Source organism: Eublepharis macularius, chromosome 8 (assembly GCF_028583425.1).
Source record: "Eublepharis macularius isolate TG4126 chromosome 8, MPM_Emac_v1.0, whole genome shotgun sequence".
Lineage (NCBI taxonomy): Eukaryota > Metazoa > Chordata > Lepidosauria > Squamata > Eublepharidae > Eublepharis > Eublepharis macularius.
In genome coordinates, this window is record NC_072797.1 from 22,100,695 (window position 1) to 22,118,366 (window position 17,672).

Genomic DNA, 17,672 nt, shown 5'->3' on the forward strand with positions numbered 1-17,672 from the left:
ATTTTAGTCCATTTCTTCAGCCCTTGTAACACACTTTCTGCATTATGACATATTGTACCTTAGACAGTTTTGTATTTGCATTGTTAGTTCTACTGCATTTTTTATTGGAGGCTGTAGAGAAATGCCCTTGTGGTTTCTGGAGTTACCTTTCTATGGGCTGCAGAGGGGAGGGGCCAGTTCTGGAGTAGAATTTGATTGGAGGGAGAGCGAGTCAGTTGGTGGAGGGGAGTTGGAAGTTGGCAGTTGGTGGCTGGAGAGCGGAAGGAGAGATGGCTCTGAGGGGAGAGGTAGATCTAGTGTAGCCCCAGGGATCAAAGGATTGGGCCTTCCCTATACAACATCTCATTAGGGCATGAGGGAGACAGAGTAGGGGATTCTGTTTCTGTTTTATTATTCCTTCAGTTCACTGTATATTTGCCTGTGTATAGTTAGAAGTTCAATAAATGAGTTTTGGAATTGATGATGGAGGAAAACTCTTCTGTTCCACATAGTCCCCCATGAAAAACAGTTGCAGAGGTGGTCCTGGAGGATCCGGAAACACACCTTCAAAATTGAGCACATTGCTGGATGGCATAACGTGATTGCAGACTTTTTATTCAGAACAAACGTGGGCACTTAGGGTGTCAGACCTTGTGGGTTGGGGAAACTTCCTGATTGTTACACGTTATGTTTTGTTAATGGCTTTCTCCCAAGCTAGTTGGATTCTGCTATGGGGTTCTCTCTGGATGAGAGTACCCCTCCAGCTTAGAATCTAAGGATGGGGAGGTGTGGAGAAACGCCTTTGTGGTTTCTGGAGTTACCTTTCTATGGGCTGCAGAGGGGAGGGGCCAGTTCTGGAGTGGAATGTGATTGGAGGGAGAGCAAGTCAGTTAGTGGAGGGGAGTTGGAAGTGGACAGTTGGTAGCTGGAGAGTGGAAGGAGAGATGGCTCTGAGGGGAGAGGGAGATCTAGTGTAACCCCAGGTATCAAAGGATTGGGCCTGCCCTACACAACATCTAATTAGGGCATGAGGGAGACAGAGTAGGGGATTCTGTTTAGGTTTTATTAGTCCTTCCATTCAGTTTATTTTCCTGTGTATAGTTAGCAGTTCAATAAATGAGTTTTGGAATTGATGATGGAGGAAAGCTCTTCTGTTCTACATAGTCACCCAACTGCTTGGGCCCACTAGCAGAGGAGGGGGGTTAGGAGGCTGTCCTGCCTAACCAGGACCCCATACAGGGACAGTGGTGGCAGCGAATACCCGGAGACAGGGAAGGGAGACAGCCCCTGCAGGTGCCTAGCCAGAAGCAGAAAGGGAGGGGTAGGCAGAGCGGGGTCTACCAGTGGGAGGAAAGGCCCCATTCCGCCACAGAGGTCTTTGCTGTTTGATTTTTATATTTTGTAATCTGCCACGAGTCTCAATGAGAACGGTGGACTGTAATTGAAGTAAATAAATAAAACAGATTTCAGAGATCTTTGCAAATTATGGCTGTAATTTCATGAACAATTGCTCAGAAGTATGTCCTGCATAATCCCATCAGATCTACTTATGTTCAGGATCTAGTTCTCAAAGTGCTATACTACTGAAAAACAATAGTAGTATTGACTGGAAGGTAAGATATGATGTGAATCTGCAGTCTGGTATCCAGAAAGACAGAACAAGGAGTAGTATGGGAAGAGGGTAACCAGATTTGTCCCTGGACTTTGTAATGCAGCACAAGTTTGCCTTTTTCCATTTAAATCAATTAACAGAGTTATATAAAGGTATCATTAATATCCAGCACTTTCCTCCAAACAAATCCAAACCTGAACAGCCACTCAAGGAAGAAGTGGCAACATAGGTTTAAAGATTTGTTTAATCTTTAAACACACGAATACACTTTCTAGGAGATTTTTTTTTAAAAAAATTCAAGAAATACAGATGTATATTATAGCAGGACTTCAAACCAGTGATACCTTAGAGACCAAGAAGATTTTCAGGGTATAAACTTTCAAGAGTCAAAGCTCCCTTCTTCAGACATGGTGCATATTATACTGAAACAGAAATCACACCATCAAGTTTCTAAAACGCTAATTAATTTTACCCATATATTAGTAAGATTTAGGAAAAAATGTATTTAACAGATTTTATGAAAACCATTGGTCCTTAGGTAATTGCAGCATAAATTACGAACTGAAGGATATCTTTTTAAGAGTTAATTTGTAGACTTTTCAGTTAAATCATTTAAAAAGTGTATTTTTGGCTATGCCACAACAAGACTTATATAACATAGTGTGGATACAAAATTAAATAGAGTAGCCTTAATAATGCTAGGAAATGCTGAAGGCAGTAGAAAAAGAGGAAGACCCAAAACAAGATTGCTTGATGCAATAAAAGAAGCCATGTCCTCCAATTTGCAAGATCTGAGCAAGTCTATTAATGACAGGACATTCTGGAGGTCTTTTATTCATAGGGCTGCCATAGGTTGGAGGTGACTTGATAGCACACAACACATACATTCTTAAATAAGCGCAAGGCTCCATTGTGGCTATTAACAAAAATAATGCCGGATACAATCATCTATCCAAATTACAAAGGACATCAATAAAATTCTGACAAGATGGTCAATGCTAATGCAAAAAGGAGCCATTTTTCTGGATAATCTTTTTTTTTTTTTTACAACTTAAATTGAAAACTTGGTTTGTTTGTTTGCAGAACTGCCCACTTCCCTTCAACCATGGATGCAGGCATTTGTGCCTTCTGTTATAGGATAATAAAACAACTCTTCTATTTTTTTCTTCTCCACGGCACAATGCCTATGTTATGGTACTTTCCTTTTAGAGTAGGTATATTGAATGAAGCTATGACAACTTAAAATTCTTTGCACTGTGAGCAAAAACGAAGACCTTTTTGAAAACACTTCTAGGACTCTGATGCTACCATCTAAAACAGGGGACCTCAACACGGTGCCCACTGACCCCTTTCCGGGGCCTGCCAAGTATTTTTTGAAAGAGGGTGATATCAAGTGGGGCTTCTGACCAGCATGGCTTCTGATAGGCCACTGGAGATTTGATCGGCTGTGCAGATTTTTAAAAATGTTGCTTCGACAGCAGCTGCCACCACAACACAAGAATCTTCATTGTGTGACTGAAAGTAAACTGCAGCAGCCACTTTATGGCTGCATTTCGCTCCTGTGGTTGGCTCCTGCATTTTGTGGCTGCGCCCACCTCATCGTGTCAATTCCAAAGGCACCTGCAGGCATAAAAAGGTAAGGGACTCCTGACCGAAAAAGTAAATCACATATGTTAAAAATGTGTATTTCAGACATTTATTCATGTGCACAGCAGCCCACTTGTTTACAATTTTGTTTTTAAAATCATTTCTTCTTAATACCCAGCACCATCCTAAACAGAGTCAGTGGGCTTTGAAGGATGTAACTCCACTCAGGACTGTACTGACAGAAACCAGCCATTCCAGAGTACATCAGCACAAGCAACCCCTATTCTGGCAGCAGTTCTTGGTACACTGCATGCTGCTGACCCACACACAGTAGCATGGGTTTAATCTGGTTTATGACATCCCATTTCATGTCCTAAATGCATGGCTCTTAATGACTGCTGGCAAAGAAGTAGGAGGCCAGCAATAAATCTCTCGCACAAATGCCACCTTCCCCAAAGCTTAATTAGTTGTAGTAAATTGCAAATACTCCCAACTCCATGCTGGAATAACACACTTTTCCAACACCATCTAAATCGAAACTGCTAATGGTTTTGTCCATAACTCTCCTTTGTTGAGTTCATAGCACCCATGGGTAAGAGAAGTTAAAAAATATCACTGGGCAGTGCTAGACCCTTGGTTTCTATAGTTTTATATTATAAATTAGCCTTTGGCTTATTGGATTCAATTACTTTAAGAGATTTAAGCTGTGCAATCTCTTCCTTAGAAAAACCATAATCTAAGAGAATCTCTTCAGTGTGCTCTCCTACAAATGGATCCCTTTTGGAAGAAGGAGTAGCTGGGGTCCTGGAAAGAAGTGGTGAAGGTCTAGGACTTATCTCTTCTTGATCATTTTTAAGAAAAGTCCCACGATCTTTGTTGTGTGGATGCACAGCAACATCATCAAAAGACAGAACTGGTGTCACACAGGCATCCATGTTGTCGAAGATTTGACACCATTCTGCTTGGGTTTTCTGTGAGAATACATCAGCAAATATTTTCTTCATTTCAGGCCAGCCAGAAAAATTATACTGATCAGGAAGTTTATGAGAATCTAGCCCCAGACCTGAAACAATAAAAAAAAATTAGCTATGTTATAAAATAGATCTACTTGATTCACTGAACTGCTGTAGAAAGTAGTATTTATTATAAGCAGTCAGAAATGATATGAAAGTCACAGTTTAAAAGGAGATGACAAAATGAATGAAAATCTAACCCTCAAAAACAAGGATGTAGGCACACTCATCATTTACGTCCGCACACAAACCTCAATGGGCTGATATAGGGTCAAACTACAAGTGACGAATGACACAGGTTGGACACTTGTCAGCTTCCCTCAAGTTTTGATGGGAAATGTAGGCAGCTTGGCAGAATGTTGGACAAGTGACAGTTAAAAAGTCCATTGGACAGCAGTCGGAGAGCCAAGCTGCAAGACCAGGATGCCTACATTTCCCATCAAAACTTGAGGGAAGCTGACAAGTATCCAGCCTGTGTCATTTGTCACTTGTAGCTTGGCTCATAGTTTCTGGAATCCTCACAGCTGTCAGTGTGATGTACAAGCACACTCTTGGAGCACTTAAACATAGTTCTTAAAGTATTGTATACAAACATCTGGTTGGTCACTTCACTTCATTTATACTCCATTTCATTTATACCTCCGTTTCCTTCCAAATGAGAGCCAAATGTGGCTTACAACATTCTCCCTTCCTCCATTTTATTCTCAAAACAACCCTATGAGGTAGATTAGGCTGATTACTAACACAAGGTGATCCGGTAAGCTTCCACAGCAGACTGAGGATTCAAACCTGGGTGTCCCAAATTCCTGTCTGACAACCAGATTCTAGTTTGACTGAAGATTTAAACCTGGGTGTCCCAGATTCTAGTCCAATAACTACTAATCTATTGTGTTGCAAAGTTTAATTCTATATACCATATGCTAGTCCTATTGAAACAGTTTTTGATTTACTACAAAAGTTTTGCTTTTTAGATGGTTGTTGTGGGTTTTCCGGGCTGTATTGCCGTGGTCTTGGCATTGTAGTTCCTGACGTTTCGCCAGCAGCTGTGGCTGGCATCTTCAGAGGAGTAGCACCAAAAGACAGAGATCTCTCAGTGTCACAGTGTGGAAAAGATGTTGGCAGGTCATTTGTATCTCCTCAGGAGGGGTGGGGTTGAGCTGAGTCATCCTCTAAGAGTTTCCCAGGGTGTGGAATGCTAATGGCGGGAGGCTTCACTGTATCCTGAGGAGGTTCTTTTGCATATGGATTGGTGCTTGATGTGCTAATCTTCTCTGCAGGGCTATTGTCGAGTATAGAGTGTTTTGTTAGCCTGGTGTTTTTCAGAACTGGAAACCATGCTCTGTTCATTCTTAAGGTTTCTTCTTTCCTGTTGAAGTTTTGCTTATGCTTGTGAATTTCAATGGCTTCCCTGTGCAGTCTGACAAAGTAGTTGGAAGTGTTGTCCAGTATTTTGGTGTCCTGGAATAAGATACTGTGCCCTGTTTGAGTTAGGCTATGTTCAGCCACTGCTGATTTTTCAGGTTGTCCAAGTCTGCAGTGTCTTTCATGTTCTTTTATTCTTGTCTACGCTTGTCTACGCTTTGTGGTCCCGATGTAAACTTGTCCACTTGCTTTTTATTCTCAACGTTTATGCTTTCCTGCCCCCTAGATGTCAAAAAAACTAAGATATGTGTGCTAAAGTAGCATAAACTGCAGCAATTTGTAGTGGTCTATTGGCGTTATTCATAATTTTGCATGTAGAAAAAGACATTTATACTTTTAAATTTCACAAGTATGCCAAATAGTTCAATTTTATGTTACTGAAGTTTCTAATGATGCTTTATATGTTGTCAAAACAGTAAACTAAGTTCAGGTTTGAGAAGGAAGCATTGCATGTATTATATTTTCTACCAAGTTTCTGTGCTCCTCCAGCCCTCAAAAAAAGATATCCCCTCCCATGGCTTCAACATATCTGGACAGTTTACATGTCTAGAGGAAGATGCTACTTGGAATGCTTTTGCCCCTGTACAAAACTGAGCCATGACCCAAGAGCTCTGATTTCAGACTAGGTGGGTGTTCCAACCATTCTGATCCCTTTAATCAAGACACAGAGGAGGCTTCAGGTTGCACTGTTCTGTAACTAGTCCACATGGTTGAAAGAGGAAGTACCCATAGAACAGTTTGCACAGCTGGCCTCCTATTATGCATGTCAAGCTTCTATCAAAGGAAGAGAACCTCATATTAAGTAGATTCCATTTATAATGAACCTTGGGGGTATTTTCCATTCATATATGTAGGTGTTAGTAGCCCACTGGACAGATTATTCTGAAGAACAGAAGCCAAAATATTATTAATTTTAGCTTAGATATAAAACAGCATGTCTTGCATTCACCTCTATGAATATCACCCCATTATGAAGTTACTGATGGAAGGAAACCTGGTTAAATCAATTTCTCGGTATGTTGTAAAACGCCATAGTAAAAAAGCATCCTGGGTTTTAATAAACACATTTATTAGCTAATAACCACTACAGTGTTCATTAAAGTTAAAATTAAATATTCAGGTGTCCTAATATCTAACCTTTTGCTTTTATAGCTTTTTGTCCCATACACACTGGTAAGACAATGGGACAATGGTAAGCCATCTGCTTTGCATGCAGAAGTCCCAGGTTCAATATCTAGCTTTTAAAAAAAAATATATCAGGCACTAGCTGATGTGAAAGGCCTTGACCTTGGACCCTGGAGAGCTGCTGCAACTCAGAGGACTGATCTTGACATCATGATCTGACTCAGTATAAGCAGCTTTGTGTGTTTGAGAGCCAGTGCGGTGTAGTGGTTAAGAGTGTCATCCTAGGATACAGGAGACCCAGGTTCAAATCCCCACTCTGCCATGAAAACTTGCTGGATGATCTCGGGCCCAGTTACACTCTGTCAGCTTAACCTACCTCACAGGGTTGTCCTGAGGATAAAATGAAGGAGAGGGAATAATGTAGGCCACTTTGGGTCCCCATTCGGGAGGAAGTACAGGAATTAAAAATAAATTTTTATAGGGGGTTCACAGAAGCTGAGTGCTGATAGCAAATATACACAGCTGAATGCATTCACTCAAAAGGTCTCCCATTTGCTACCCATGTTCTGCCCATCGCTAATTTGCAGATCACGGTAATTTCATTCAAGGCTGACACTCTAAAACCATTTCACGATGGAAACTATGCTGAAAGTTGACTGTCACTTAGGAAGAAAGTACAGAAAAGCCAATGGAGAGAGAGAGCCTGTGTGTGTGAATTTAGCAGAAGACTTCAGAGGGAAGGATTGGGAAGTGAAGACCTCATAATAGACATGATGCAAAGCACTGACAAAATGGTGACCTTTATTGGCATTTTTTTAAATGAAAGCAAATACCCTGGGATTAAACTAATTGTCTTGTATTTCTCAAGAATCAATACTGCTTTGAACCAGGCTGAACCTGCCCTGGGCCTGTGTTGTTTCTATTATATAATACCATTTCTCAATCTCTGTTAAGTGCAATGATACCACAATGAAAATTAGCACAGGAGGAAACAGGTTCTAAAAAGAAGTCCCCAAACTGGGATATTAAACTGACCACTCTAGATGATGTCACGTTTTCCACATTTCCTTCTCCTTGTCTTCCAGCTCTTCCTTCCTGGAACACTCTTCTAATTCAAAAGCTTAAGTGCTTATCCAGACAAACTCATTTCCATTTGGTTTGTTGGGGCTATTTCCCCCTCTTGTGTATATTTTCTAAAACCACAGGAACATGTAAATTTTGCTAAATGAGCCTCCAATTAGTTTTAGTACCACTTAGTCTAATGCCAAGCTTATTTGTCCGCCAGACAAACTGAGGCCTGCACAACTGTGCAGTTCTTGCAAGTGACCTTAAAAATAATCTGCTCATAATCAAAACACAAGAGCCACTCAACATAAGCCAACACAGGGGCCAATCCATGTCTAGATATCTTTAAAGAAGCCTAGCTGACGCTAAAATGTATACAGAAACAGAATTCAGTTTTTTATATACAGAGCCACTGACTGTTTCAGGTAACTCACCAAACAGAAGCAAATAAATCTATAGTGAAAAGTCCCATTTATTCATACAGATGCATTCTTATCTTGACCAGTGACCCAGTGTAGACTTGCACTCGTCCCTTTTTGAACATGTGCACCTGTGTCTACGTGTGTAGACAGCTGGCAGGCTTGCCTTGATAATCATGAACTCACACACCTAGCCAGAAGTACAGAGCTCACAGTGGCTAATTCTGTGGCAGTCATGAAGCCACTTTATCCTTTGCCCTTATACTAGAGTTGGAGCCAGGCAACTGTTCCAGTAAAGACGTGGAGGGAGAGGGAACCAGAGACTGCCTCACAGCAGAAAAAAACTCATTCCCTGTTCTTATATGGAGGTATGCAGCTGAATGATCACAAAAAAAAAAAACATTTGTGCATAACTGGAAACAGTCCAAAATGTCAGATCTAGAGATGTAAAAACCTCTTCAAATTTTGAAGCCATTTTTTCCTTGTTTTTTTAAATAGAAATTCTGGGGAAAATTGAAATATATGCAATACTTTCCTATCAAAGCTAAACTTCTTTTACTGATTTAACAACATAAAAGACATCATTTATAACTTAATTAGCATAAACAATTGTAATATTTGGCATATTTATGGAATTTTAAAGTATAAATATAAGCATTTTCTATAAGAAACATAGAAAGTATGCTCAATACTTGAGAAAGATTTGCAGATTGCTGCACCTTTTGCCATCATAGAACATGTATCTTTAACTTCTCCCATCCGAGGAGAAAGAAAAATAAAAGTGAACAGTAGAAAACACATTTTATAGTTAGAAAGTTGAACAGAAACTCTCTCATGGAGTAACAATAACTAGGACTACCATCAAGTTTGAATATTAAGGTAAACTTTGTAACACTGAAAACACTGATCCTTCAAAAAGCCACCCATTTCCCCAGCAACTGACAATTTTCAAAGTACCTTCCTTAGGAGCAGCAACATCCACATAGGCATGCCACTGTGTTAGCAGTCAGACCCCCATCCTCAAGCTAAAAGGGCAGTTTATGGATATAAAATATCATAAGCCCCTTGCCAGAAGTCTCAGACACTGTCTGATCACAGGCAGAGAAGATGCCAGCTGGCCTGGAGACTGGAAAGTTATCAAGCCATGAGTCATAAGGGATGACTGACTGAATGGTGGCCAAGCCCTGGAGTGAGGCAGAAATAATGAGGATTCCAGAGGAAACTCCCAGCTTTATCCCATTAATGCCCTCCCATGCTTCCCCCCACCCATGTAACCTAATCTGGATATCCAGCACATCTGATAGCCTTCCTATCCAATACTTGCCAGGTCATCAGAGCTATATTTTTACCTATAGTCCATCCCAAGATAGCCATATCAAACCTTTCCCAACTTATTGTCCTACCTCTGGACAAGCCATAAAGGTACTATTTCTGGAAGCAAGACGTACATTTTGCTCCAGGCACATTTCGCTCTAACTGGGCTGTCCAGCCATATGCTCAGTGTGTGTGTGTCTTGGTACCTACTCATGCACCCCCTCTCCATTGGGCTCCTTCTCTCCATGAAATGCTGGTTGTTTTGTTGCTCTTCTGCGGACCTTCTCCTCCTCTCTGAGACTGGTAAATATCACCCTTTCCCCAAAACTGCTTTCCCATTTTCTCATTATTTTCCTAGTTAGCTCTGTGTGTATGCTGTGTGTGATTTTCTGTGCATTTGCCTTTTACTGCTCTGTTAAAAAAAGAACCTTTCCTGTAGAACATCTGCCTGTTTATTTGAGAGTTCTCTAAGGGAATGATCCTGGTATACATAGGTGGAGATTTCCCAGTTATCCCTTCCTTGAATGCTAATTCCCACAACTCACAAGGAGACCCCCCTCCCTCAAATTAGGGTAACAACTGCCTCTTCATTATTTATCACTTTTGCAGAGTTCAGAGCCATGGAAGAACTGCAGCATAGCTTTTGAGGAGGATTTACCCAAAGACTTTCAAACTTCTGTGACAGTGAAGTAACAGTTCATTCATATACCACGCTAGGTCCAGGGCAAAGTGCAGCATTAACATAAGGGGTCAGTTGGAGTCAGAATAATCACTGCCTCTTTCTCCTGTGAAACAGCTGATGCAGTACAGAGGACAGCCTATGGTTACCACAGAGATTTGACCGAAGCAAGGAAAGAGGATGAGCTGGCACTTCTCAGACTTTTAGCTGTCCAGCACATACAAACTGTAGCCACTGTCTGGAACTTTGTACAATATTTTTATCCCTGACCTAGATTGATTCTATTTGAACCCATTATGGGTTTCCTGCAATCTCCTTCTCCTGATCATACTTTATTCTGCCACTGCTGTAAAACAACATAAATTACTTTAAAGTAGCCAGCTTTATTGTTCAAAAACTAATTAACTGCAAGCTTTGATTGGAAGAAAAAAGAAAAGAAATATTCTCTCAGTAATGGCAATCAAATTAGGAGTTAAATTTACAGAAAAATAAGTTAGCTATAACAGGCTTAAAACTTCTATGCTTAAATTATAGAACTACTAATTATTAAAGAACCCCTAGCCCCCATTTTTGGAAGTTTACTTACCAATCACTTTAAAACTTAAGGTAATATCCAGAACACAAATGCAGTTAAAATTAGCGCCCCCAACTCACCCATTACAGAAACAATGCAAATGTATACATTGTAAGAAAATAGTAATTTTGTCTTTCCATAGTTTATAGCTGATTTGCATATAACAACACTAATTCTACATATTTCTACACTTCCAATTCAGGCTGCACTGTGCTTGCTGTAGAGTCTTTTGCTTTTTATGCTGCTGCACCGTTTCCATGGGGTGCAGGATTTTTACCCCAAATTCTGAACATGGCAAAAATATGGATGAATAAACCTGCATAATGAGGTTATGTACAGAGAAGGGAGATTAGAAGAAACCCTAAACTGTAGAAGCAAAGGAGAAAGAGTTACCATTTGGGGGTTGAAAAACAACTACAATAAACATTGCTAAGTAGCAAAATCAAAAAGAGTCCAGTAGCACCTTTAAGACTAACCAATTTTATTGTAGCATAAGCTCTCGAGAATCACAGTTCTCTTCATCAGCAACTGGTCAGATATAGAGGAGGAGAGGGGAGGGCGGAGTAGATGCAAACAGTTCCTTCTGATATGGAGATGCAAACAGCTGTTTGCATCTCCATATCAGAAGGAACTGTTTGCATCTACTCCGCCCTCCCCTCTCCTCCTCTATATCTGACCAGTTGCTTTTTGCCCCCCATGCATCTGACGAAGAGAACTGTGATTCTCGAAAGCTTATGCTACAATAAAATTGGTTAGTCTTCAAGGTGCTACTGGACTCTTTTTGATTTTGCTACTACAGACTAACACGGCTAACTCCTCTGGATCATTGCTAAGTAGGTAGCAGTGAAGACAGCCCCTGGAGAAAGGATCCCAGGCAACCAGGAAGAATGAGTGGATAAGCTGCTGCCAGCCACAGAAGAGGCCAGGGCATACAACGATGGCCAGGAGCAATGCTGCTACCTCCTCTTCCCTGCCCCAGCAACTGCCACTCTGCTCTGCCTTCACCAGGGAGAGAGGGGGCGATAACAGTGCTGCTGCTGTTTGCTGCTGCTTCTTTTTCCTTCTTCCCTTCCCTAGCACCTATCCTCACACAGGTAGCAGTGGAGGTGGCCAAGAGGAGATGCCACTGCCCCAGTTTGCAAAAGGTGGGCAAACAGTGGCAACCAGGAGGAGGCAGGAGGAGGACAAAGGGGAGAAAATAGTCATCTACACATACACGTGGAAGCACCACAGAGAAGGGAGGCTCCTAAAAAGTTACTCCCCCCATCCTCCTTGCTTGTAAAATCTTATTTTCTGCTTTTCCTTCAATCTCATGAGGGCTGCAACTTTGCTTGTTTAAAAATATTTAAGTGCACGTTTACAAAACTCTTTTGATGGGGGGAGGGGACTGGGAATCAGGAAATTCAACTACTGATGTAGCAGATAAAAGAATCCCAGAATCTGAACCTGAGCTCCGCTCACAATACTGCCGCAGTGAACACTAGGCACATTGAGAATATGTCAGTTCCTCAAGCATTAGTTCTTTTATCGTAAAACTTCTTTCTTTCTTAAGACTACTTTGCTGAAGAACCAAGCCTGACAAGCTGGGAGCCTACGACAGCCTCTTAGAGCACATTCAGACTTCATCAGACTACCGATGAGGGATTTTTTGGTCCTTTTACAAAGTCATCTTTTCCTTCTGCTTGAAGACTTGCCAAATATGCAGAAACCCCTGCTTTCTCTGTGTGGACTTGTTTAACTGTTGTTGTAATCATAATAGGGGCCAATGGTTATTATTAGAAAAAGTGGTATGGACAAACTTACCACTGATCAGCTGCTTATAGAACTGTGGCTCAAGAGCACCGACCGCCACAAATTTCCCATCTGAAGTCTTGTACGTTTCATAAAAAGGGGCACCACTATCAAGCAGGTTTTCACCCCGAGGTCTGTTCCAAAGGCCCAAATTTTGTGACTTCCACAGAAAAGAACTTAAGTATGCAGCACCTTCTACCTTAAAGATACAATGTACAAAAGAACAATTTCACACTCAAATAGCTTCAATAGGAATACAGGAAGTGCTTGGCTAGGTTCTTCTTCCTTTGACAGATGTAAAGACTTCTTTCTGCTTTCCTCATCTTCTCCCATCCAGCATCTCTCACAACTCACAACAGCTAGAACTTCTTTCTAACGCTAGCATAATGTGTTAATTCCTGCTTTTATGGTTTTAGTACCCAAAGCTATGTCTCCTGTTCGAAGTTCTTGGCTGTAGCCTCAAGCAGCCAGTTTCAAGGGGAATGTGGTTCCTTATGTTAATTCAGTACAGCCAGCCTTTTAAATTTAATCTGATTCTATAAAAAGCAAACGTTGCTCTTGTTTAATTTTTCTTCATGCTGTCCTATTCAGTTAATTGAAAATACCATCCTGGAAGTTTTCACTCTCTCATGTTGCTATGATCAAAGGTCTCTAATAAAAACCAGCAATAAAAGCATTCAGCCATAAACAGCAATTGTGAATACACTATAACTTCACTTGGCTTCAACAGATGCTTCAAAAATTATCTCGTGTCCTAATCTGATAAAGGAAATCCACACATGGGCCTGAAGATCAGTTTGGTTACCTGTCTCTACTGAACAGAATGCATGAACCTGAAAAAAAACACACCACTACCCACTGCCACAAGTAACACATACAGCTGGATTGGGAATCCACACATCTTAGACTGGGAGCAGTAAGACTTCTGATTCCAGAAACACATAAGACCACCTACCATCTCTTCAATATTATCTGTATCTTTTTGGTTAAAAATCAACTTACCATACTTGCATCGATTACTTGCCCTTTGCCAGATTTTGTGCGTTCATAGAGTGCTATAATAATGCCCAACGCACACATGACGCCACCTCCAGCAAAATCAGCCAGAAGATTCACAGGAGCATAAGGATTTTCATCTTTTCTGCCAAGTCTCGATAACACACCTACATACAATAAGCATACTTTTAAAAAAATAACCTGTGAAGTTAAATAACTTTTAAAATAAAAATAACCCAAGCAGTATAAGAATCCTACTACTTTTTATCTCACAATTTCTAAATCAATTATTTTTTGTTAAGAAATCCCTCCTAATGTCTTCTGAACAGTATGCTTATAGCATACCTGAAGGACCACCTATTCCCTGACCACTACAGTCATCTGAGGCCCTACTTTGGGCGCCCCTGCCTTTTGAGATTAGGCGGGTGGCAACCTGGGAATGTGCCTTCTTGGTCACTGCACCAAAACTGGAACTCCCTCCTCAGGGAGATTTGTCTGTCCAGTTCTGTTACTATCTTTTGCCAGCGGGTTAAGACTTTTTTGTTTTGTTTGGTGTTCCTTCAGTGATCCCTCCTTCCTGCCCAATGTCTTAATTGCTATTTTTGTACATATTTTAGCTCTGGTTTTAATTGTTTTAATGTTTCTTTTTTCAATGGTTTTTAAGATGTGATTTTATTATCACTTAAGTATCGTTGTAAGCAGACTATTATGGATACTTTCCCTCCCCCCCTAAACTTCTCTTTCTTTTCTTGCTTCTTTATATTCCTTCTTGCTCTTCTATTTACCTTGTATTGGAAAAACTAATAAAAATTTTTTTAAAAAAAGATGTGATTTTATTATGTATGTTATGGTAGTCCTTGAGAGGGCAGAAAGACAGGGTATAAATTTTGTAAAATAAATAAATAAAATGACTCTAATACTGCTGCTTTCATCCCATTCTTAAAATGTCTGATCCTCTTTACTGTGGTGGAATAATGAAAAGTGGGTTGGTCCTTCTAGCTAATTTTTAGTAGATACTTGTGTAAAAAGCTTGCAGAAAGGAAGCTAAGGCCTTTTACCAACAGAACAACCTGCAGATTTCACATATGCTATAGCACCTCTACTGACTCATCAGCTCCAAATACCTTTTACAATATATAATTTGTTCAGTTGTTTCTTTTCACAATAGTATACTACCAACTTTAAATAACATCTGCTAATAAATACAGAACAGGTTACTTATTAAAGTATCCTTACAAAGAATAACAAGCATTTCAGTCATTTCTATACCCTTTAGTACTACTGGACCTTAAAACAAAGTCCAGAAATCAGCTCTAAGACATGGCTGTGCCACCCAACACAGAGTTACACTTTTCTATGATCATTAAAGTAAATGATCTTAGGCTGCCATCCTAAGCATATTGACTAAGGAGTAAGTTCCATTGAATTCAAGGGGATTTACTACTTGAGTATACATGCTTAGGACAGTATTACAAAAGCCTGACAGCACGATGTGCGCAGCTGATTTATTTTCCTGACTGACATAACGGAGAGATTACTGAATTACAATCAAACACATGAATTATGTACAGACACTAAGAGCATTTATAATATGACATTGTATAACTTACCTGACACAGCCAAATAATTAATATCATGACCTGCCATCTTGCTATATGCTCCTGAATTGCCAAATCCAGTTAGCCTTGCATAAATGAGTTTGGGATTATTCTTAAGGAGGGTATCTGGACCAAGACTAAGTTTTTCCATGACACCTGAACAGGAAAGAGATACAAAAGTTCGTTTGGACTTGAGACAGGACACCAAACGCATTTCCAGTTCCTGTTGCTTTCAGAGTGATCCTCGTCAAGTCTGTTCAGAATCCTACTCGGGTCTATTCAATAGCATACTCCTAAAAAGGTGACAGAAGACTTGAGTCAAATTTCTGTTTTCCACATTTCTGTGTAACAAATTGTTTCACTTGTGGTGGCAACAAATTGTTCCAGGGAGCAGCATATCGACGTGACCAATGCAATGGATCAGATATTTTATTTAATTTTTTTAACTTCCCTCCAGTACTGTTGGTGACCCTGTACAAACCATTAAACATCTGAACGTTTGCTACAAGACTGCCCCATCCGTTTCTTTCCATGAGTTGAGAAAATCCATTTTGCTCCTTATGCAAAACTTGAACATGGTGCTGCAAAGAAGGTATACTGCTTACACATTATATGGAAACTATGAAAGCAAGTCACGAACACACAGTTGCCAGAACCCTAAAATCTCTAAACAAAAAGTGTTGTGATTAGTGTTAGACAGGGGAGATTTGAAGTCAAATTTTCATTCCCCAATTTACTTTCCCTTATCCCAGATAGCCCAGGCAAACCCAATCTTGTCAGGTCTCAGAAATTAAGCAGGATCAGCCTTGGTTAGTAATCGGATGGGAGACTTCCAAAGAAAACCATGATTGCTGTGCAGAGGCAGGCAATAGCAAACCACCTCTGTTAGTCTCTTGCCTTGAAAATCTCAGCAGGGGTTGCCACAACACAGCTATGACTTGATGGCACTCTCCACCACCAATTAATTTCACTTTGGACCAGTGCTCTCTTTTAACCTTTCCAAGGGGCTGTTGTGAAGATGAAAGGGGGACTAGCCAACCCAACTACACTAGTCCTGAGAGTGTATTCAAACATCACTGGATATTGTGCTTGCTACTGTTGCACTACAGCAATTATTCACTCCCTGGTTTGACTTGTCCACACCTGAAAATCTAGTTGTGAATGCCTGCTATAGATCTATTATAATGCAGTATGCAGTGTTAATTCCAGACGACTTGCTGTGTTAAATCTGTAGCAGCAAAATAAAACAGGAGTCCAGTGGCACTCTAAAGATGTATTTCCAACATGAGCTTTTGCCAAAACAGAACTCACTTCATCAGCTGCAAGTGAGTTCTGAGCCATGAAAACTTATGCTGGGGTAAATTTTGTTAATCTTTTAAGGTGCCACTGGACTCCTCTTTTGTTCAATGAGGTGTGTGAATGCAGGCAAAAAACTGGACAAAAAAGCAATGTGTATAGAGAGATTCCTCCCGGGAAAAGACAGAAAGGGTGTCACCTCCCTCAGCCATTCACACGTAGAGAAAAACAGCAACCAACTGCCAAAGGTAGCAATCCTATTTGTGAACAGCTCTCAGAGCAACACTTCTCTGCCTTTTCCTTCTGAAACCTCCAGCCAGAGCCATTTTTTCTGAGGCAAGTTTCAGGTAGGTGGCCATGTTGGTCTGGATTAGAACAGCAGGATGAGAGCTCCATGGCACTTTAGAGACTAACACTGTATAAAGCTTTTGAAAGTCAAACCTCCCTTCAGATATTTGAGATTTTCTACCAGGTATAAGCTTTTGAGAGACAAAGATCCCTTCTCTAGAGACCAAGCATCTGAAGAAGAGAGCTTTGACTAACAACAGCTTATACCCTAAAAATCTTGCTTGTCTCTAAGGTGCCCCTGGACTCAAATCCTACTTTTCTGAGGTAAATCCCCCCATTCTGGTTCCACCTAAAACCCCACGCCCCACTCAAGCACTCCCCCTCAAATCCTAATCAAACCCTACGCTGAAATGGGGGGACCCCCCCTACATCTCGCCCATCTTTTCAGGCTCCTTGTCCCCCAATTCTGTTGCGTCTCCCCCAGGCAGGCAGGCAGGCAGGCAGGCGGGCAGGAACCTGGTCGGAAGGGCTCGATAAGCACGTCCGCCTTCTGGCAGAGCCTGGCCAGCGTCTCGGCGCCCCGCGGCTGCTTCAAATCCAGCGCCAGCGAGCGCTTGCCCCGGCCTTGCACGTCCGCATTGAGGGTCGTGCGAAGGAAGCGATCCACCCGCACCACTTGGGCGCCGAAGTCGGCCAGGATCTGGCCGCAGAGAGGCGCCGGCGCCAGGCCCGCCAGCTCCAGCACCCGCACCCCTCGCAGCGCCATGATGACGGGGCGGGGCGGCCTAGGCGAAGCGAGGCAGGCCTCGGCTTGGCGCCTCCTCCCGGGGCGGGCGGGAAAGAGAGAGAGGCGGACTGCTTGGACTCAGGGACGGGCAAAGTACGTTTGAGGGGCCGGAGTCCAACAGCTCCAG

General features: G+C 41.4%; 1 protein-coding gene across 1 annotated transcript; it reads right to left on the reverse strand.

The window, feature by feature from the left end:
* Nucleotides 1-3,273: 3,273 nt before the first annotated feature.
* On the reverse strand, nt 3,274-17,563 carry AMACR (alpha-methylacyl-CoA racemase). The gene is made up of 5 exons (XM_054986826.1): nt 17,275-17,563; nt 15,187-15,330; nt 13,583-13,743; nt 12,593-12,779; nt 3,274-4,241 (listed from the first exon to the last, which is right to left on the reverse strand). The coding sequence occupies exons 1-5, from the start codon at nt 17,522-17,524 to the stop codon at nt 3,832-3,834; spliced, it is 1,152 nt and encodes a 383-aa protein (XP_054842801.1). The 5' UTR covers nt 17,525-17,563; the 3' UTR covers nt 3,274-3,831.
* Between the last annotated feature and the right edge of the window lie 109 nt (nt 17,564-17,672).